The following is a 22,565-nucleotide window of genomic DNA, read 5'->3' as shown; positions in this document are numbered from 1 at the left end:
CCTCTGAGAGAATTAGGCCAGATTATAAAGAAGTGTTGTTTAAATTGGCTTTCTAAATAGATATTTCTGGTTGCTTGAGAAAACAAATGGTCTTTTCCAGTAGTCAGCGTAGTACTGCACAAAAGCATCACCGGCCTGCTAGAAGAGATGGGTGAAGCCACTCGTGTCACAGTTGAGGAAATAATCCAAAGGAATAAAATGTCCACATTGCAGAGCTGAGCAAGGGCAAAGCCAGGCTGGGGGCCAGTTCTTCTGACTCTGACCCATACCTTTTAATAGCATATGCTGAGAGTGTATTTCTACAGATTTATTTATTCAAAAAGGCAGAGTGGTCTCTTCCATCTGCTGGTTTGCTCCCCAGATGTGCAACAACAGCTGAGGCCGGGCCAGCTGAGGCCGGGAGCTAGGAACTCAGGTGCTTGGGCCGTCATCTGCTGTTCACAAGGAATATGAAACTTCAAAATAATTATAAATCTTTTTTAGAAAGCTATTTATTTGGAAGTCAGAGTGACCAGAGACAAAGAGAGGGAGATACAGTTTGCTGTTCAGTTACCAAATTCTGGCAACAGCTGGAGCTGGCCCATGAACTCCAATCGGGTTTTTCCATTTGGGTGCTAAGAACCCACACAGGCAGGCCCTCATCTACTGCCTTGTAGGTGCATTCACAAGAAGCTACATCGTAAGTACAGAGTAGCTAAACCTCAAATCAGGCACCCCAATGATGGACTTAGAATTGTTGCTGAAGGAGTGTATTATTGTAATAACGTGGTGAAAACAGTACAGGAGAATGAGGGGCTTGGAACGGGAAGTCTGTCTATCTATAGAACTGTATCATGAAAAAAATAATAATATAAAAAAGTGGAGCAGCTGAGACCAAAATCCAAATAAACGAACAAAAAGAGTGTCCCTACTATCACAGTGCCAGAGCATCAACGGAGTGGTATTTGGTTAGCTATTTCTGGTGCTAGAACAGATGTTGTAGCATCTGGGATTGAGCGTATCATCATGGGCATCAATCTGGGTGACATATGGATGGAATAGAGAAAAATGCCACAGTCCATTTAACTGCAGCTTAAAACACAAGAAACGAACAGGTAATCCTTGGACGCCTCCATGAACTAGGTCATCTTTTTAAAATATAAGGAAAATAAGAGACAAAATAGCAATCAACAAAGAAATCCCTAAGATCCTATTGTATCAAAAGATACTGCCTAATGCTGGTAAGGCCATTCAGGTGGTGTCCACAGCATACCCCCACAAAGCACAACTACCAAGCAGCGAACTCAATCTATTCATCTTTTATTAAGTTAATATAATTCCTGCCATGGTCAGAATAGTTCGGTCAGAAGTGCTGCTGCTTTTAAGTTGTTGAAATCAATATAAGGAAGACATGCAATGCCCAGTTCTTGTTTTGTACATCCCTTCAGACAACACTTCTCTGAGTACCCCCTGCGTCTTCTTTGGGGATGATTCCCCCAAAACACACTGCTTAAGGTTTTAATTCGGTTTGTGCTTTCCTTCTGTACTTGGATGAGCTCCTGAGTATCTGGGTTGCTATCAGAAGATGAAGGCACTGCTCTGACGGCCAGAGGAGGAGGTGGTTCCGCCCTCTTGTGGTGAGTCTGGGGCAGTGACTGCAGCTTCCCATCATTTGTTCCTTCATCCTGAGAGGCAGTAGGAGGAAAGGCTGCAGAGAGACACGGAAAAAAAAAATCTATTAAGATTTTCTATTACGAGAAAAGTATAATCAGTTATTTTTTTTTAAAAAAATCACATTCTAAATAAAGAACGGACAGTATTGCTTCAAAGCAGCATATTCTTTTGTTAAAATAATTGAATCATCTCCCTATTAGAATAGTCCACGAAATGTGCACATTTTCATGCTAACGTTTTCATTGAGATACCACGCACATGCAATCAGATTCAGAATTTTATAGCTGGAACCGAAAGTAGATCTGGAATTCACACCCAGACAGTCTTGAGATGAGAACTGTGTGTTCCAGGTGATGTCTTCAGCATTGTCCAAACACCTTCCCCTCGGTGTGGTTTCTACTTAATGACTTTTGATGCTGAACATCTTTTTATATGCCTATTATGTGCTCTTGGTGGAGAAATGTCTATTCAAATTATTTGGCCATTTTTAAATTGGGCTAGCCTCTTGTGCATATTTTATAACCATTACCTCCCCTCAAAACTATCCATTAGCAATCACTCTCATTCTCAAGTGGCTAACAGAAACCATTTTTTCCCTGAAATACAAAGAAACGGAGAAATTACATTCCCAAGGTATAATGAACTAAATGTTGCCATTACACTGCTCTTGATGTATTCTGCATTCTGGTGTACTGAACACTGAAACTAAACTCTAAATTATAATCATTTGGAGGTCAGCTAAACTTCTGCCATGACCCTTGCCCACTTATGGGTCCTCCTAGGAACTTTGTCAATAGCCTTCACTGTACAACCAGTCCTTTGAACCATGTCATCTCACCCTGCGGTCAGTTACAAAATACTGGAAATTGGGACCTGATTTCAAGGAAACCAATAATTTTTACATTATCCAGCAAGTAATGTCATGTTAAAAAAAAAAAACTGAATTGGCTTAATCACATCTTCTCCCTTGAAATTAGAACTAAAAAAGTGATAAGAAAAGGTGGCAACAAAAGTTGAAAAGTTTCTGTGTGGCTTCTCATGGCAAGCTAAAGCTGAAAAGAAGAACAGAAAGGAGAAAAGATTCAAAAAGGCAGGAAAAAAAGGTGGTTTTTAGAGTGAATGAGAATTTGTAGGCTTTCCAAACCCATTTCTGGAGTTTTGGGGGGCATTTTACAATAGCATTACTTCCCTCTTTTTCTTGAAATTTAGGTGAATCTCTGTCTTTCGCTGTTAGAGTACTATTATAGCACTTTTAATAACTTTGTGCTTATTTAAAACATGGATCATTAAAACGGTTAATAAATAGAACTCTAGCCAGATGCATTAAGATATAAGATAACAGAATGTGGTAGGAAAAAAACAGGCACACATAAAAATATGAAGGGGAATCAGTTTTTCCCGATTACAGACTTGAGCAGCTAATCACAATATTAGAATTGTTGATAATTGACTTCATCTAACAGTAACGTGTCATGCTAGTTACAGCTAAATATAGGACCATGCGCTGTGGTGTAGTGGATATAGCTGCAGTCAGCAGTGCCAGCATCTCATGTGGGTGCCAGGTTTCTGTTCCGGCTGTTCCACTTCAGATGCAGCTCCCCTCACGCCCCTGCACCCATGTAGGAGACCCAGATGAAGTTCTTGACTCCTGGATGCCAACTGACCCAACCCAGTTGTGGCAGCCACCTGAGAAGTGAACCGCTGGATAGAAGATTCTCTTTTGTAAAAAATATGCTGCTTGGGAAGACTTCAACTCAGAGTTCCTGGGTTCCAGTTCGGTCTAAATTCCTGATTCACAGCTTCCCTTGAATGCACCTGTGCTTTCTACCAGCCACATGGAGGACACAGGTCAGGTCCCCAGCTCTGGCTTTGGTCGAGTTTAGCCTCTTGCTGCTGTAGGTATTTGTGGAGTAAGTAGATGCGAAATTCCCACCTTTACCCCCCTTTACCTTCCTTCTCTCTGTCTTTCAAATAAGTAAAATACATTTAAAAATAATTTTTTAAACTTATTTTTTAAAAGATAATTTTTCTTAAAACTTGGAATCCACCATTAATCAGGATTTACATTGAAAGTATGAGCTACAAATTTCAACACATCGAAGGCAGGAACTCATGCCCGACCCAGCGTTAGGCATTAGGTCAAAGCTTGCATGAGCTGTTTTCTCATTGCAACAGCAGGGGGCACCAAAGAGAGGGAAGAGAAGGCTCCTGCTGTGTCAGAAACCTGGAGCAATTTTACAAAACTGACCATCAAGTGTCTGAAGGAGCAATTTGCCCAAAGCAAGGTTCAAAGGGCAAAGAGGAAGCCCATCTATGGAAAGCTAAGCACTACCACAGGCATGTGGGCCGATGCACAGAAACAAAAAACAGCAGGGAAGGTAGCAAAGGTTGGCAACTTCTGTGCACCTGCAGAACCCCAACTGGCACTTGTCATCAGGATAAGAGCTATCAAGGCTATGAGCCGTGAAGTCAGAAAAGGGTTGCAGCTTTTCTGCCGTGAGCAGTTCTTCCACAGGACATCGCTAAGCTCAACACGGCTTCAAGAACATGTTGATGATTGTGGAACCACCTCTTGCGTGTTGGCACCGGGATCTAGGGTCAGCAAACAACTGATTTATTTACAAGCGTGGTTACATGCAAATTGGCCACAAGCAGATCATCCTCTGACTGCCTCCATCTCTTGGCCGATGTGGTATCACCGCCACGGAGGATCTGAAAAAGCTACACAAAAGCTACACTGCTGGTAAACACCCAGAAGAGACAAACATCTCTGCAACACCTCAAAGTATCTTCACAAGATGGTCTGGAGAAAAAGAGCCCTCGTTTTCTAGGGAGTGGAGCTGCAGGTGAGAGGGATGGTCAGTAAATAAGCTAATGGAGAAAAGCCTTATGCAGTTGGGTCTTTCCTGGTACCTCTTATAACTTGGTCAGGGAATAGAGTGATTGCTCTCAAATGAAAATATGTTGCCGTATTGGCACCTCTTGTTAGCCTGCCTCTGTCTTCCCTTAACTCTAGCAGCAAGTCTAGCAAATCAACATCCTATCACACAAAAGCTTGTATGAGACAGTTTCCCTAAAACAGTACATCATGACGCAGGGCTGGCTCTGTGGGAGTGAGTCTTGTGTGTGCACACAGGTCCTGCATTTGATTTTAACGCCCCATTGCCCTAATCTTGAAAGTCTCAATAATTGTGTGAATGTATAAGAGCGCAAGTACATGAACTTCTAAGCGAGGCCTGATGGAAGAATGTACAGAGGAGATATTGACAAGAAAGGGAGCAAGCTTAACATTGTACTATCTTTAACTCCCTTTCCTGGTTTTTCCAGGGTTTTTCCTTTCTCGCCTTGGATCGGGTTGAGCCAGTTAGGTAGCCCGTCCTATTAGAACTCAAAAAGATACCACATTAGATGCCTTTACAGAGTAGAGGGTGAGGATTCAAAGAACAAAAAACAATGGTGAGCTGGCACTGGGGAGCAGAGGGTTAAACTTTCGTCTGCAACGCCAGCATCCTGTATGGGAGACAGTTCAAGTCCCAGCTGCTCCACTTTCCATACCGCTCCTTGGTAATGTACCTGGAGAGGCAGAAGATGGTCCAAATAGTGAGGCCCCTGGTCCCACGTGAGACCTGGATGAACTTCCTGGCCATTTGGGGAGAGAACCAGCGGATGGAAGATATTTTTCTGTTCTTTTCTCTGTTATCTCTGCCTTTCAAATACATAAATCTTAAAAAATAAAACACACACACACACACAGAGCAATGCTGACTCTACAGGGACAATAAGACCGAAGGCTTGTTTTGAAGGGCCAAACGGAGTTTGCAGGACGATAAACATGCCTCAGAAAGGTACCTCTACGGGGAGGGGGGGGAACAGTATGCTCACATATGCCTATAATTACTTTACTTGGGTTATGTATATTTTCCATCCCCTGGTTATTATTTATTTATTTAAAAATGTGCCTGTGTTCTAAACACAAATCCCGTTTCCTTGGGTAACTTATTCTGGTAGAACATACTTGGGGATGTGAAATGTACCGAGATGCACACGCCTGTGGCTGAGCCGTTTACCTGGTTTTACTCCAAACTGGTTGGGGATGAAGGCAGCAGTGCTTCCGGACTTCCCGGAAATCTGCCCCTGCAAAGGGGTCTGCTCCTCGAAATGGAACTTGCTCCAGTCCCCACTGCCGCAAAGTTTTACTATTTCTTTCAGTAGGTGCCGGCCGCACAGCTTCCTGGCTCTGCCTAAGTCCTGGTTCAGCTCATGGGAAAATCCCATCAGTAGGAGCCCCAGCCACAAACAGGAGAGGCGAGGCATCCCGGGGACCCCGGGGCCGGGGAACCCAGGCTCTGCAACTGCCGGCCGGTTCCAGCACGGCTGCCCCTCTCTGCGCCTGCGCCAGGCACGCACTGCACGCCCACGTGAGGACCCAGGGTCTCGCGTGAACGCCCGCGTGAGGGGTCGGGGTCACACGTGAACACCTCCGAGAGGCGCCAGGGCCGCGTGAGAACGCCCGCGTGAGGAGCCAGGGCCGGGTGAGAAAACACCTGCGTGAGGGGTCGGAGTCACGCGTGAACGCCTCTGAGAGGCGCCAAGGCCGCGTGAGAACGCCCGCGTGAGGAGCCAGGGCCGGGTGAGAAAACACCTGCGTGAGGGGTCGGAGTCACGCGTGAACACCCCCGTGAGGGGTCAGGGCCGCGCGTGAGGGGTCGGGGTCACGCGTGAACACCCCCGTGAGGGGCCAGGGCCGCGCGTGAGGGGCATGAGGGGTCGGGGTCACGCGTGAACACCCCAGTGAGGGGTCAGGGCCGCGCGTGAGGGGCGTGAGGGGTCGGGGTCACGCGTGAACACCCCAGTGAGGGGCCAGGGCCGCGCGTGAGGGGCGTGAGGGGTCGGGGTCACGCGTGAACGTCCCCGTGAGGGGCCAGGGCCGCGCGTGAGGGGCTTAAGGGGTCGGGGTCACGCGTGAACATCCCCGTGAGGCGCCAGGGCCGTGCGTGAGGGGCGTGAGGTGTGAGAGGCATGAGGCACTGGCCGCAGGGCGCGAGTCGGAGCTCGGGCCGCGTTTTTCTCTGGGCTGCGTGGCCGTGGAAGGATGACCCCTAAATGAGAGCTCAAGATATCCGGGCCTGTCTGTCCGATCCGTCTTCTCTTTCCTTCCGCTCGGGGATGTACTCATTAAATGAGAAGTTGTGGCCTAGTGGCTAAGTCTTTGCCTTGCATGTAAATGCATATGGGCGCCGGTTCGTGTCCCAGCTGCTTCCACTTCCCATCCAGCTCCCTGCTCGTGGCCTGGGAGAGCAGCAGAGGGCGGCTCAAAGCTTAGGATCCTGCAGCTGCGTGGGAGACCCGGAAGAGGCTTCCGTCTCCTGGCTTTCAATTGGCTCAGCTCCAGCCGTTGCGGCCACTTGGGGAGTGAACCAGAGGATGGAAGATCTTTCTATCTCTTCTTTGTGTAAATCCTTTAAAAAGAGAGGTTGAGACCGCCGGGACCCAGAAAACAAAAAATGTTCTCTCGGGCTGGACTGTGTTTCCCTCCTTTTTATGTTTTTTTGTTTGTTTGTTTTGATCTGGTTTTGCCTAACATTGTTTGGCTTCACCCAGACATATCCGTCGTGTCCTTCATGGCGTATATATAGGTATGTGTGGTTACGTTTTCTTTCCCTAAAATCGCTGCATTTCCTAAAAGCAAAGAGCCTATGTCCGTGGTATTCCCTGCATCCCGGCGGGTAGCCATTAAACAAGTGTGTGTGTTCAAACGCGGATTTGTGCATTAGGATATGTGTCTGTGGGCTTTAAAGTCAGAATCAGAGATTGTTTTTGAAAATTCCCAGTGGATCTCGAACTGCTTAAAACAGAAACGGCTGTGTTGCTGTTCCCAGTGGGGGTGCTGTTCCGAGGCACCTGACAGGGCAGTGGGTTTTCTGGAGTGCTGGAGGAGTGTTGCCACATTATGATGTGCCTGTGGCCTGGCTCACCAAAGGATTTGCATTCAGAGAATAACAGCGTGAAGTGCCTGTTAGAGACGTTTCTGTTCCATTGGGAAGGAAAGCACGGCGAGTTGCGCCAAAGCTGTGGGGTTGATTTGTTGCGAGGTGTATTGGCTCCGAAGGATTCGCTGTCAGCCACGAGGGGACGCTCGCGGGCCTTTGTCAGCAATCCCCATCATTGACAATTCTCACCCTCTTTCTGTTTTCTGCCTTTCTCCATTTCCTTTCCTCCCACGTCGTCCTGTGTCCCATGGTTATCTATCAATAGTGTTAAATCAGGTGCAATTCATTTTGCTTTTTTTAAGATTAAAAAAAACCCCATAGATTAACACAGACCGGTCACCTTCCTTGCAGAACAACTAATGAGTGACAGACCTTCATTGCAGAAACCTGTGAGAAAAAAAAAAAATAGTCGTCCTACCTAGAGGAAAATTCAAAAGAAAACTCCCAAACAACATGCAGCCAAACTTGGCAGATTTCATTTAGGTTGCCGATCTCTTTGCCCTCTCCACACTCTGATCCTGCTGTTTCCTTGTATCATTCATTTAAAATACACCGCGTGCTTTATTTTTCAGCCTGTTCACTGTGTCATGCAGGAATGTTCAGGTGTTTTCTTTACTTTGGTGTGGCAAAGGTGAAGGGTAGATGATAATAATATCTTCTGATAAAAACTGTTTAGATGAATTTGTGAAAAAATATACAGTCCGTTTTAACTGTTAACTGATAACTTTAACAGTCCATTTTAACTGTTAACTGATAATTTTAACTGTTAAAATTATCCTCAATTCAGTTTTGGTAGAGTCTGAGAATCAAATGAATGAATAGAAAATACACTTTAAAGTGGTATTTGTAATCGTTTAAGTATACATATAACTTTCCGTGTTAATTAGGCAGGCGCTTGAAAAGTACATTCAAAGTCATCTTTTATCTTTTCATTTCCTTTACATAAAATGTAGCATGCAACTAGTATCATCATGTTTTAGTCCTAAAAGGAGAGATTTATCATGAACTTACTTGCAAAAGAAGGTCTTTGATGTTTAGGAGATACGAATGAAGTAAGTAAAATATGCCCAAGCACGTATTTTATAATAGGCTGTCTTATTCCAATTATTCAAAACATAATTAAACAAAGTTATCACTGACGGTTGACATGGAATGTGGAATGGTTCAGTAAAAGCATTTGTTGGCAGTAATACAGTTACGGATGGCAGTGGTCTTTCAAGTTTTCATTTTCTGGAACAAAAGCATGGAAACAAGTGAACAAGGAATATTCCAGAGAAAGCAGCCTCGATGATAGCTATATTAGGGATTAGGAAAAAATGGAATGTGGCTATAAAATATAAAATCAGGGTCTGAAAATTCAGAGTAAGGAATTGGAACTATATGTCATTTATCACACGGGAGTAGCATTTTATGCTTTGTAGATAAAGTATGGACAAGATGATACTACACTTGATCTTAACCAAAAGGCTGAGAAGCGATTAAGTATGGACAAGATGAGATCAAAGTTGAAGATAATTGACTTTAATCTACAACAAAGGGAAGGATTGAAGCAGCAGCTGCTGAGAGCCAATGATATGGTGCAAGGGATGAGAAGAAACAAAAAGGAATTCACGAAAATTATTTGTTAAAAAACATATATATACATATATATGTATATGAGATTTGGCGACTTATTGCATGTGAACTAGAGCTGGAAAAAAGAGAGGACTTTAAAAATAGATTAGTGTTTTGAGCTGTAAATAATGAACATGCTGATGATTTGGATGGAAATCATAAGAGGACTCTGATGCCCAGCTGAAAAGTCTTAACGTGATGAATATTAGGTGACCATAAAATATTGTGAAGTGTATAGCTGATAGTATGGCAAGATGCTGGGCCTGACACCCGAGGTTTGGAAGAGACTGTAGCAAAGAACTGTGAGTTAGAAACGTGAAAACTGAACTCTGATGAACAAGGTATGCAGAGGGAAGGAAGTGTGAATTTGCTTGGGGAGAAGTTACAGCCCCACAAGCCAAGCCTGTCCACTTCCATAGATGCCAGACTCAGGAGCAGGTTCACCCATGAAGCATGCCGAATGGCCTGTCCAGAATCTCTAGATGGGCAGGGTGGTAAAGGGCTTTCCCCACTGAAGCTGTTACCCAAAATTTCTTCAAATTTGCATATATCAATGCATTGTCAAAAGGATCATGAGCGATCAGGCAAGCATAACACAACCAAAGGAACAAAACAAAACTCAGCAGTTAACCCTAAGCACAGGTATCTAAGAATTGCATGACGAAAATTCACAGTTTGCTGGCGTTACAGGTGATGGCCTAGCCCATTGTACCACAATGCCAACCTCCAAAGACCTATATTTTAAGTCCATTCTTCTCACATTTTAATTTTTAAAATTGTTTGTTTAATTATCTGTTTGAGTCACAGAGAAACAGAGAAAAAGCTCTCATTATTTCCCAAATGTCCGGGCTGTCCCCCCTGACAGAGGCCAAAGCTGAACACCAGGAGCTCAGAGCAGATCTCCACCAAGGATGACAAACCCAATAAATTGAGGAGCTACGTTAATAGGAGATTGAGGTCAGAAAACCAAATCAAGCTATTGTGTGCAGGAACGCTGGTACAAGTGTCTTAAGGGATGCCTTAGTTACTGCTAAATGTCTGTTCCACGCACTTGCATTTTTGATATTGCATTTTGTATCTTTCTATATTGCCTGTCTCAAAATATTCATGTAGTTTATTATTTGAACTGTTCAATATTTTACTTTTCAGGGGAAGGGAGTTTAGGAAGGGGCTGGGGAAATCCCAGAACCTGTGGAATTGTATCATAAAAAAATAGCATACACACACAAATAGTTAGTTTCCATAATATAGGATGACATATATTCTATATAATGTAGAAATGCTATATACATCATGCTTGCATTAATAGAGCACTCTGAGTTAGTATATTTAGTTAGTATATTTCTTCCTAACTTCTGATATTTTTCTTGTTGTTGTTTCTCCTTCCAGTTTAAAGACTTCTCTAAAGCATTTCTTGTAATACAGGTGTTAAATTCTCTCTGTGAATGTCTTTCTCTGTCCTGTATGTCTAAAAGCATATCTTTTCTGGGTATGGTAGAGATATGCTTGGCAGTTTTTTCATACAGCATTATAACAATTTCAATTCGCTCTCTGCTGGCTTATAATGCTTCTGCTAAAAGTCTATTGTCAGGTAAATTGGAGATACCCTTATGTATTATTTGTTTCTTTTCCTTAGACTTGAAGAAGTTATAATACGTATTGGGGTAATGATATTTAAACTTAATCTTATTGGTAACTTTGATCTTCCTGTACTTAGATATTTATATCTTCCTTTAGATTTAGGAATTTTCTGTAATTTGATCTTTGGATAAATTTTCTACTTCCTTGGCATTCTCAAGTCGTGGTTGATTCTCAGTAACTTCAGTGCTTTCACATTTCCTGTGTTGTCCTTTATTGTCTTGATTCCTTTTCCTTTCCGCCCCTTAGTATTCCTCTACCGAACCGCCTTGGCAAGCGCTAAGGATGGCAGGTGGAAGGTCACAGTACCTGCTTTTGGGATAATGATAGAAAAGATGAATTAAGGAAGGCAGAAAGGAAACGATTGTCCACATCAACCTTTACCCAGCTTCTAACAGAGAAGGATGGAGACATACACTATCTGCCTTGTGGCAGGAGAGGAAATCGAATATAGACTATAATGTCGAAAGTCAGCATCTAACTCAGCACAGGGAAACCCAGTGCCACACAAGACTCGTCAGCCCGTTCCTTGAGGCGAGTACTCCTGATTGTACACCTGGGCCCCCTTTAGCCGGGAAAGCAAGAGAGTGTAATCCTCCCCTAACCTTAGACACACGAGCAGAAATAAAATTCCTGCCACAAATTAGGAAATTGAGCGTAGAACTTGCTGTTGGAGTTCTCTGCTAGTTCTGCCATGGTGAGTAGCAGTACCAGACAGAACTGTTAGGTACCTATCTTTAGGCCAGTGCTTGCAGATGAGGCCTCTAGAACTGCCTAATCAGATGGAGACCATACCCTGGTAGGATTCCTGTTTGGTAGTTGCACCCCAAGTAACTTACAGCGTGGTGCCCACGTTGAAACCATTTAGGTTCTACGGCTCTGAGAGTCATGTGTGAACCAGCTTAGTGCGTCAACCTGGGTGACCAGTAGACTGATTCCATCATCATTCTTCCAATCTTGGGCAGACAGCGAAAGAATAAGACCAAGAGTGCTACAGGGACGTTAGCACAGGACAATGTCTCGAAATTCAATGCAGGAATGTTAAAATCTAACATTGAAAAGAACCCAATAGTTCTGTTATCAGCCTAGTGATTGCAAATGGAACCTCTGGACCCTTCCCAGCGTCAGACTGTAATCTGAGACCCTCAATAAACTGGGCTTATGTCCTGGCAAGGAAAATAATGTACTATTTTCCTTATACTAAATTGAAGTTTAAGGCAGTTTTTCTTGCTCAATAGCAACATCCTGAAAACTTGAGGAGTTCAGAATGAAAGATGCTGACATGTTTAAGGAAAGGAGCGTCATCCTTAGCATCTTTTTACTCTGTCCTCAATGAGAGAAACAAATCCAGCGTTCTTAACACTTTACACGTCCCCTAAAATTCATGTGTTGGTGACACTTGTAAGAGGGCATACAAGGGCTGTGCCCTCAAGAATGGGAGTGCCTTTGTATCACTACAGTAGGTTTGTAATGTGAGTTTACAACTTTGATTAGTCAACTTTTTCATTACTTGAGAATACTTAAGAGAAGCTACTTAGCAGGGAAGATTTGTTTAGGTTTGAAGATCAGAGGTTCACAGTCCAAGATCAGGGACTTATTAGTCTAGTATGTAATGGATGCTAGCACTAGCATGGCACGTATGAAGAAACTGTCATTATGGCGAGCTTGGACGCATCCTCTTTCTCCATATTCATGCGTCTTAGAAAACCAGCAGAATTTGATCATGAATTTCCATCAAAGCAGTCTAACCTGATTTAAATATTTCTGAAATGACCTACCTTCAGAAATCGTAATTGGATCAGACCCCTACCCTAATAAGTGCATGATTAACACTAATCCATTAGCATTTAACATAAGACTTTGGGTTAAATATGTATACGAGTTTAGGAGTCAAATCCTGTTCAATCTGTGCCTTTCCAGGAACATTAGCAGGAAGCTGGACTGGAAGCAGAGTATGGGCAACTTACTGTACTCACCACAGTGCCCAGACTGTTTTGCCACCTTTGAAACACTAATGGGGATTCCAAGATGGATTGTAGGGAAGTCTTCGTGATCACAGAACAATTACCAAAACACCAAGATGTCTACATTTCTAGGAGATGGGTGGAGAAAAGTTCTCAGTGAAAAGTCTGCAGAAAGAAGAAAGACTAGAAGCAATAAAGATTGTGCCAATACACAGCAGTTAACAGGATACCAGTGACTCACAGCTGCTTGGGAGGCCATCTTCCCAGAGCGGGATGAGGGGCATCCGCAGGAGCCCATGCGGTGGGGATCTTCTTTGGGTGAATACCTTGCAGTCTTCACTGGTTTTGAGCCCAGGTAGACAAGTTGCGGGTGAGGGAGGTAAGTAGGGCACCCACTTAACTTTGTGAATGGAGGGCACGTAGCTTCCCTTCCCTCCTTCCACCAGGGCGATACTCCATCTTCCTTGGATGAGACAGTGGGAAACTGCTGCCAGCCTGTGCAGCTCTGATGGATTTTGTCAGAGGGGGAAATTCCCAGTCTCTCCAGCTGGTCTGGAGAGTAGTTGGCACAGGCTTGCCACAAGCTCCCCTTCTGTTTTCCCGCCAAAACACAAGACTGCTTGCCAGGGTGGAGTACCGACTAATCTCAGGCAGGCAGCTGGCTCCAGGGGTGGGGCGGATGTATCTTTGGATGAGGAGGCTCTCAGGGCAGGCAGTGGATTCCCTGAAACCTATCATTATGGACTCCTGGAACTGTGTGATAGTAGGCCAGGAGGAATTGATAAGACTGTGGGATATGGCGAGATCTTTGGGCAGTTACTGAGTCCAACTCGAGGAGTTGTTCATACTACAGAGCACGTAGATTCTTTGTGTGGTCCATGCACCTGAGTGAGTGGAAGTTGCAGACACAATAATCTCACCTTACGCAGTTGGTTGGTTCACTTTGGCACAGAGAAGGGCAGAGGCAGTCATCATGCCAACCTGAGAGATCATCCCCTCTCCACTACTGACTGTAAAAAGTAAAAGTAAAGAATAGGGGCCCGGTGCAGTGGCCTAGCGGCTTAAGTCCTCACCTTGAAAGCACCAGGATCCCATATGGGTGCTGGTTCTAATCCTGGCTGCTCCGCTTCCCATCCAGCTCCCTGCTTGTGCCTGGGAAAGCATTCGAGGATGGCCCAATGCCTTGGGACCCTGCACCCATGTGGGAGACTTGGAGTAAGTTCCTACCTCCTGGCTTTGAATTGATGCAGCACTGGCCATTGCAGTCTTGATCTTGAAGATGCAATCTCCATCTTGATTATTGGTCTTTTTAGGTTTGTTGAGTTTTTGAACCTTTTGGTAAGTTGTATGTGTTTGGAGGTATATCCATTTCTTCTAAATTTACTGATTTGTTGACATATTACCTGTTGGAAGTAATTCAGAATGATTGCTTTTATTTCCATGGTGTTTATTTTAATATTTCCTTTTTCATCCTTGGTTTTATTAATTTAGGCCTTCTCAGGTTTTTTGCTAGGCATGGTAATGATTTATCGATTTGTTTATCTTTTTAAAAAGCTCTTCATTCTTTTCTTTATCCTTTTTATAAAAACTTTTTCATTATATTTATTTGTTCTCTGATTTTTGTTATTTTTTTCCTTCTACTAAATGTGAGCTTATTTTGTCCATGTTTTCCTAAGATCACAAGCTACACACTTAGACCGTTTATTTGAAGTAGTGTAGTGTTTCTTTTGAAGAATTGTATTGCCTTCTTTGTTCATGTTCCTTGCATTTCTACCTTTGTTTTTAAGACTTCTGGGATAACACTGATTGGTTTTTTACTCTACGGACTTGGTATTCTTTGAAATGCAGTTCTATGACTTAGCGGAGTACCCACTCTATGTGGGAGACCCAGAAAAAGCTCCTAGTTCCTGGCTTTGCATGGGTTTAACTCCAGCCATTGTGCCATTAGGGGAGTGAACCAGGAGATCTTTCTCTCTGTCACTCCTGCTCTCTGTAGAATTGCCTTTCCAATAAAAAGAAATGAATCTAATATATATACTATATACATACGTACATATATATATATACATACATGTATGTATTACAGACAAAAACACCTTGAAATGCCACCTCATATCCATCAGTATGGCTATCAACTCAGAAGAAAAATAACAAATGTTGTCAAGGATGTGAAGAAATGAAAACCAATGTGCATTTTTCATGAGAATGGAAGGTAGCACAACCTTCGCAGAAGACAATGTGATGGTTCTCGGAAATTTAAACCAGAATGAACGTACATTTCAGCATTTCACTGCTGGATGTTTCCCTCAAAGGCTGAGAGCAGAGTCAGATGTAATCACTCATAATGGTGCCTAGCAGCTTCATTCACAAAAGCCCGATGGTGAATGTCACTCGGGTGTTCATTAGTGAATAAAGGATAAACAAAACGCAGACAATACACACAAGGAAACATTATTCTACTCTAAAAGGATTGAATTCTTGATATGTGCTACAGTGTGACAAATCTCAAAATATTGTGGTGAGTCATACAAGCTAGAAATAAAGAGGCACATGCTGTGTGATTTCATTTAATATTCAGCATAGTTTATTTTGTTGAGACGGAATATGAACTAGTGTCCACCAAAACTTGGGCCTGCAAAATGGGGAGTTCATTTCTCATGGATATGGAGTTTTCAGCTTGATTTGATGAAAAATTTCAGGAGATAAATAGCAGTGGTGGTAGTATACAGCTATGAGAGTGTATTTAATGTCAGCAAATTATACACTCAAAAATGGCTGAAATGACAGGTTTTCAGTATGTGCAATTGCCATAACACAAACGAAAAAATATTAAACTACTAGAAAATATCATAGGAAGAAAAATAAAAGTGACTGGACTTGTCATTGTAATATCAATACCAGTGCCAATATTGTTTAAATGCAATACCAAACAATCCATTAAAAATAAAAATTGGGGCCCCGGCATGGTAGCTTGGCAGCTGAAGTCCTTGCCTTGAATGTGCTGGGAACCCAGGTGGATGCCTGTTCTAATCCTGGTAGCCCTGATTCCCGTCCACTTCCTGCTTGTGGCTTGTGGAAATAGTCAAAAATGGCCCAAGGCCTTGGGACTCTGCACCCATGTGGGAACCCAGAGGAGGTTCCAGGCTCCTGGCTTCAGATCATCACAGCTCTGGCCATTGCAGTCACTTGGGGGATAAGTCATCAGACAAAAGCTCATCTTCTTTGTCTCTCCTTCTCTCTGTATATCTGACTTTGCAGTTCCGTATCGGCACCTTGGCATTTTAATTTGAAATTTGCTAATGTTAAACATCTTTACAAGCTTAGTAAGGATCAGTGCATACTCTTTTGTTTGTTTTTAAACTAACACGTATGCTTTCCAACTGCTGACATTAAAGAGTTCTTTATCTACCAATGAAAGGCAGGTTTTACAAATATTTAGTTTAGGTTTGTGACGTCATTCTCTGAAGTGTGTCTCACTGAGAAGTTTCTAATCTTCATGTAGTTTAACATCTGCTTTTCCAATAAAAATAAGTAAATCTTTTTAAACAAAATGGTGACTTCCACTGCTTTGGAAGACAGTTTAAAAGTGGGTTTCTCCCAACCCCCACAAAGCTAAATAAAATCTTACTATATAACCTAGCAGTTGCGTTCCTTGGGATTTATCCAATGAGTTGGAAACTTCCGTCCACATAAAAGCATGCACAGCTTTATTTCTAACTGCCAAAATTCACTACATGAACAAATAAGCCAGATAACAGAATATTACTCAGTGCCAAAAGCAAGCAAACTATCTAACTGTGGAAAGACATGGAGGAACGTTTACACTGCCTTGCTAAGTCAAAGAAGACCATCTGAAAAGGTTATGATTCCATTTTTGTGAGGTCCTGGGAAGGCAAAACTTGTAAAAAAAAAAACAGTAAAAAAAAATATATAAGCAGGTGCCAGAGATTTGGCAAGAAAAAGGAACAATTAGGTGAAGCACAGGGAATTTTTTTAGACTGCCGAAACTAGTTTGGATGACACCGTAAGTGTACATATAATCATAGATTTGGTAAAACCCATAGAAAGTCCAATAAAAAGATTGAAAGAGTTTAAATGTTTTATCTATAATAAATGATTCAATGTTGGTTTATCGGTTGTAACAAATGAGCCATTTGGAAGAAATGTACCAGTTTTAATGTTGGACTATGATAAATATTCAGTGTTGGTTCAGCTTTGTAACGAATGAGCCACTTGGAAGAAATGAACCAGCAGTACGTAATCTGTAGGGGGGTGTGATGGAGGGTGGCAGTGGTTACTTTTTGTACGTCCCATTCAAATTGCCCATGAAACTAAAATAACTTTTAAAAAAATCAGTATTTTTTTTTTAGTGCATAGAATGTGCAACACCAACAGTGAATCCTAATGTAAACTACAGACTTGTGTTTTTCATGTGCAGTTCCATCGGCTCAGGGATTTCCCCTTCAGCTCTCCATCCCTGTCCCCTTCTACCACTGATTTCCCCTGTATTATTACGATGGTGTAGTCCTTCCACAATAGTCAAAATTTCATCATTCTGTGATTTAAGTGTATAGACAATGGTAGAGTCCAGCATCCTATTGTCAAGGTATATTTAACGGTTTCATTGGGAGTCCATCTTTTATTTGGGAATAGAGATGCATATGGCATTTGTACCTTCACTTCTCAGTATGCTTGTACTTAAGATTTATTGACAATAACAGTGTATCGATATTTGCCCGTGGAAGCAAACAGCACACTAGTGGGAGAGAATAAGAGAGAGAACTGTCATTGTGGTAAGTTGAGAGAGCATGTAGGACATCTCTACACTTTGTATTGTGTTTTTCTATAAATGGTTCCTGTGCTTTAAAAAACTGATCTTGTTAATGTAGAAATCAAACTAAGTCTTTCCATCAGAATAAAAGAAACAAAGATGCATGTTTTAAAGAAGAGCAGTGTGTCCGCATGGATAGCTGACGATGCTGGGGCTGGGAATCCTTTTCCTACGCTACTGAATTCTAGAGTTACCTTTGTTCCCTGACATTTTTTAGATACAGCACCGTGTGCAGTTAATTTTATGATAAAGAGTTATAGATCAATATGAATGTCTTTTAAAGGGTTATTATAGCAGGAAAGAGCATCAAAGTGCACTGATCCATAAACTGTCCCAATCTCCTGTTCTAGAAACATCTCCTTGACCAGCTCACTTTTTGAGGCTATAGAACTAGATAGAATGTATGCTTTGTATGTGCTAGTGTCCGTGTGACATAGTTCTAGCCTGTGAACCACTGTAAGTGTTGGGGCCCCCAACAAAGCCTTTGTAATGGAGCACTAGACTCTCTCGCTTTGGCGATGCACGCTAAGGAGGGCAAGCTAAGCGACCATCTCGGGACTACGTGTGAGGTGGAGAACGCACGAAGGAGGATCTATTGTCCAAGAATGGTTGACTAGAGAAGAGAAGCCTGCCTTCATCATTCATAGACTAAGGACCATGGGAGACTTATTCCAGGAACAGTGCCTAAGACACTGTTCTAGAATAGTCTGTGATTGACAAAGAAAACAATTCTGATACATATCTGTAGAACAGCAGAGAGAGAGAGAGAGAGAGAGAGAGAGAGAGAGAGAGAGAGAGAGAGAGAGAGAGAGAGAGGATTAAATCCAGCTACATTTCTCCAAACTTTTATTTAGATTTTAAGTGTGAAAGCATTAGTTATTTAAAAAGTAATACCTGATTGTTCATGGTAGATGGTTAAGCAGATTGTCTTTGAAACACTCTAAAAGAGATCATATTTTTGGAGGCAGGAAATATGGATTCTAGATTCTAATTCCAGTACTGTTGCCTGTTAGGATTTTGTGGAGTAGTAAATGTGAGATGTTTCCCAAAACAGGATCTGAAGAATACGCCTTTCTACATCTGGGAATGCCATTTTACGCTATCTGAGAGGAAAATTTTCTAGTCCTTTTGCAAGTTGAAATTTCCAATTACACATTAAACATTGGGCTCTATGCAAGGCAGTTAATGCTCACTGAGCCCATACACTCATCCCTGAAGCTTTACAGGGCATCCCTGGTGAAGACTTAATAGATCTTAGGTGTTCAGGTATGACTGGTCATACATGAGAATTTGACATTTGCAAATTGTCTTCTTAATCCCTAAATTCTGTTTGCAGATATTTGGTGGAAATTAACGTTGCATTTACATGCTTTCTTCTGTAAATGCTGACATGAAGTGTATATCTACCGAAAGCTTAAAAATTGGCTAAAGACAAAGATGGTAACTTCTGATTTTCAGATTTTTAGCAATCTTCAGGCCATTTCATAGTTATTTTGCATACAGAAGTTATTTATAAGTTATAAAAATATTGAACATAAGCTAAATTTCCTTACTAAGCCAGTTCTTTGTTAAAATTATATATTCTTGCGACCTGGCACAGTAGCCTAGTGGCTAACGTCCTCAATTTACATGCACTGGGATCCCATTTGGCTGCCAGTTTGAATTCCGGCAGGTCTGCTTCCCTTTTAGCTCCCTGCTTGTGGCCTGGGGAAGCAGTCAAGGACAGCCCAAAGCCTTGGGACCCTGCACGCTTGTGGGAGACCCAGAAGAGGCTTTTAACTCCTGGATTCAGGTTGGCTCAGCTCTGGCCATTGCGGCCGCTTGAGGAGTGAACCATCAGAAGGAGGATCTTCCTCTGTCTCTCCTTCTCTCTGTATACTGCCTTTCCAATAAAAATAAATAAATATTTTTAAAATTACATATTCTTTTCTGTATTTGCCTATTCACATTTTCTTCTTAAAAACTCATTTTAGTTTCTTGGAAGCAAAAGCTGAATATAGAACCCCTGTTTAGAAATTAATTTATTATGTGTGTTTTAAGGGACAGCTATTTTGTTATATTTTAAGTTAAAACGTAAAGCAGTTTTTTTTTTCTTTTTCAAATTAGTATTAGTTTCAATGATACAATTTTGTAAGTATATCAATTCCTCCCTCCCATTCCCCTTCCTCCCTCTCCATTTCATCCCCCCTACCTTCATAAAAAGACTGGGGCCAGTGTTGTAGTACAATGAGTTAAGCTACTCCTTGCAATAGCATCCCTCATCAGAGTGTCAGTTCAAGTTCTGGCTGTTCTGATTGAGGCACAGCTTCCCGATGATGTCCCTGGGGAGGCAGTGGATGGTGAGCCAAGGGCCTGGGCTCCTGTCACTCACGTGGGAGACGTGCATGGAGCTCTCGGCTCCTAACTTCAGTCTGGCCATACCCAAACTGTTGCTGCCATTTGGGGAGTGAGCTGGTGGTTGGAAGATCTGCATATCCTCCTCTCCTCTCTCTCTCTGATTCTCTGCCATTCAAGTAAATAAATCCACGAATCTTAAAAGACAAAGACTTTTTCAGGAACTATTTTACTACACAGCAAATGGGAAAAAAATCTTAACCTTAGTAATGATGGCTTATTTTCCGTTCATCAGAGTCATCAAAGAAAAAGTCAACAGGAATACGTGTGAAATTTTACATGAAATGTGTACAGTTAACTTTATCTCAACACAATTCAGCTATAATTCTTCGAGTACAACCAAAATGACAGCATTGATCACTGAGTCCTTTACCAATGTCCCTCTTTCTTCGGTACTGAGTACTCAAGCCCAAGGATTTTAATTCTGAAGGACTGTTATCTTCCGCTTCTGTTTGGTCATTAGGAGCCATTTTCTTCCATTCTTCCAAACTAAGACTTGAATTCATCAGTGTAGGTGTGTGTTGTTCAGATAGAACTGATGGTTGCCTCTCAGAGAGCGGTGCCTTCGGTTCCTCTGACAAATTAAGGCTGTCTTCCAGAATCATAGTGACATTTTCTGTCTCTTTCTCGATGGAGAATGGCACAGTTTCTGTTAAATTTAAGACAATAGGGAGGGAAAGAAAAAAATATTAATATCAGGAAGTATTGGGAAGACTAAATGTGCTCACATAGACAAATGGAAAAGTATTGCCCCAATCTGATTGGACATGGAAAAACACAAGTATTCTAGTAGTCAAACCGTTTACCTACTTATTATAGCTTAAAGCACTGCAGTCTTACTGTGTTTCTGCTTTACTCAACCTTCTGTTATCCCCCTTTCTCATCCCTTCACTGCTTTCAATATAGTAGCTTCTCTAACACTTTCTGAAGTAATGTTGACCATCAGAAATAATCAGTCTAACCACAGACAGATTTTTTTTTTCCTCTAGCCCCAGTAATTTTTTTTCCCACTAGTAAGCAGCTGAATTCTGAGAGTAAACTTTGAAAAAAAGATTACTTATTTTTAAGTTATTAAATCATGATGGCAAGTTACTGCTCCAGGATAAAAAATCTAGAAGCACAATTTATGTTTCATATGTAAAGATTTCTGTATTTAATTGAGAGCGTTACAGAAAGAGGAGAGACACAAAACTTCCATACAATAGTTCACCCCACAAGTGGCCATAATGGCCAGGGTTGGGCCAGGCCAAAGTCAGAAGCCAGGACCTTCATCCAGGTCTGTTTAACCCCTAATGTCTTAATCAGCAAGAAATCCAAGTTCCTTTATCTAGGCAGAGTGACCGAAGGATGAGAATGCTCACCTGTCGCTGGTTCCAAACTCAGAAAGGCCTGTCTCTGCCTTTCTGTTCTGAAGTAGCTCATGCCACAGATTTCAATATAGGTTCGGGATAATTCGCGACCACATGCTCTAATCACTTGGTCCAGCCATTCGTCACCGCCCCTGGCTGATCTGCAAAGGTGGCCCTGTAGCAGCCAGATTCCTAGAAGGTAGAACAAGAAGAGGTTAGGCATTCTAGGCTGGTGTCTCCTCCGCCAAGCTTTTCTGCTTCTTTTAGGGGTGCCAGGAATTGTGGCTACTGCCTTGGTCCTCAGGATGCATGCTCTACCAGGCTTTATATCCCTTGGGCTATCGCTGAGTCACTGGTGCAGGCCCCGCCCCTTGCCCCACCCACCTGCACACAGTTTGGTCCCTTGGCTCCAGTTCATGATCTCTATCTTCGCTTCATTTCCCCATTCTTCTGTCCTTATCTTTTTGGTATTTTTTTTTCTTTTCTCATCCTCTCAAATAATTTTGTATACCTATGTAAGATATCCTACATTTGAAGGCATTTTTTTTTTATCATGGAGCAAGATGTGGCTGCTACAATAAATTACATCAAGACAAAAATAAATTTGAGATCACTCCTATGCAAATTCAGTTATCCGGTGTACACGTTTAATCACATAGCCTAAGCCAGACTACTACAATCAGATTAATGCAATGTCTGTTTTAGCGATCCACAAGTTTTTCTGTCAATCAGTAAATCGTTGACAAGAGAGCTAATCGATTACAGTCTGACTCCTGGTAAAACTATTAAAATTCTCAATAACATTTTAGATTTGTGTAAAACTTGCAGTTAACTTTCCCAATAGAAATTTCCTCCGTCTCCTGGGGGAGACAAATTGATTCTAGTCAGGTGAGTTTTTAAATTTGAAATTATGTTTTATATTGTGAAAGATCAGAGAAAGAGATCCAAAAAAGGAAAGAAAGAAAAGTAAAATCCCGTAATTTCAGAAATAGTTCCAATACTATGTTACAACACAAATTTATATGTGTGTGTGTGCATATATATATGGATTTATATGGATATATGTATATACACAGACAAATATCCATTTATTTTTCTGTCTTTTATTTTTAAAAGGAACTTAATAGATTCT

At 42.0% G+C, this 22,565-nt stretch overlaps 2 protein-coding genes across 3 annotated transcripts; both read right to left on the bottom strand.

Moving 5' to 3' along the window:
• Nucleotides 1-1,287: 1,287 nt before the first annotated feature.
• On the bottom strand, nucleotides 1,288-16,428 carry INSL6 (insulin like 6). 2 transcript variants are annotated; one of them, XR_005884754.1, is made up of 4 exons: nucleotides 16,418-16,428; nucleotides 13,867-13,869; nucleotides 5,721-5,787; nucleotides 1,288-1,687 (listed from the first exon to the last, which is right to left on the bottom strand). XR_005884754.1 is itself a non-coding variant. In XM_040988886.1 (2 exons), exons 1-2 carry the CDS (start codon nucleotides 5,965-5,967, stop codon nucleotides 1,329-1,331), a joined length of 606 nt encoding a protein of 201 aa, XP_040844820.1. In that variant the 5' UTR covers nucleotides 5,968-6,005; the 3' UTR covers nucleotides 1,288-1,328. The 2 variants fall into 2 exon arrangements, 1 of the variants encoding a protein (XP_040844820.1); XM_040988886.1 differs by lacking the exons at nucleotides 13,867-13,869; nucleotides 16,418-16,428 and having other exon boundaries at nucleotides 5,721-6,005.
• Nucleotides 16,429-20,369: 3,941 nt separating this feature from the next.
• Nucleotides 20,370-21,711, bottom strand: LOC121161996 (prorelaxin-like). The gene is made up of 2 exons (XM_040988740.1): nucleotides 21,446-21,711; nucleotides 20,370-20,733 (listed from the first exon to the last, which is right to left on the bottom strand). The coding sequence occupies exons 1-2, from the start codon at nucleotides 21,654-21,656 to the stop codon at nucleotides 20,390-20,392; spliced, it is 555 nt and encodes a 184-aa protein (XP_040844674.1). The 5' UTR covers nucleotides 21,657-21,711; the 3' UTR covers nucleotides 20,370-20,389.
• Nucleotides 21,712-22,565: the final 854 nt, after the last annotated feature.

The sequence above is a fragment of the Ochotona curzoniae genome, unplaced genomic scaffold, assembly GCF_017591425.1.
Source record: "Ochotona curzoniae isolate NIBS_2020 unplaced genomic scaffold, NIBS_Ocur_1.0 contig_50, whole genome shotgun sequence".
In the NCBI taxonomy this organism is placed as follows: domain Eukaryota; kingdom Metazoa; phylum Chordata; class Mammalia; order Lagomorpha; family Ochotonidae; genus Ochotona; species Ochotona curzoniae.
The sequence above is the reverse complement of the archived record's forward strand: the minus strand, read 5'-3'. Positions and strand labels throughout refer to the sequence as shown.

Excerpts from the sequence above, each read along its gene's own strand:
- INSL6 (XM_040988886.1), bottom strand. The coding sequence starts at position 5,967 with ATGCCTCGCCTCTCCTGTTTGTGGCTGGGGCTCCTACTGATGGGATTT. Across the intron at positions 1,688-5,720 it reads CCAGTTTGGAGTAAAACCAG|CCTTTCCTCCTACTGCCTCT; the intron begins GTAAACGGCTCA and ends GTCTCTCTGCAG.
- LOC121161996 (XM_040988740.1), bottom strand. The coding sequence starts at position 21,656 with ATGCCTAACCTCTTCTTGTTCTACCTTCTAGGAATCTGGCTGCTACAG. Across the intron at positions 20,734-21,445 it reads GAGTTTGGAACCAGCGACAG|AAACTGTGCCATTCTCCATC; the intron begins GTGAGCATTCTC and ends TAAATTTAACAG.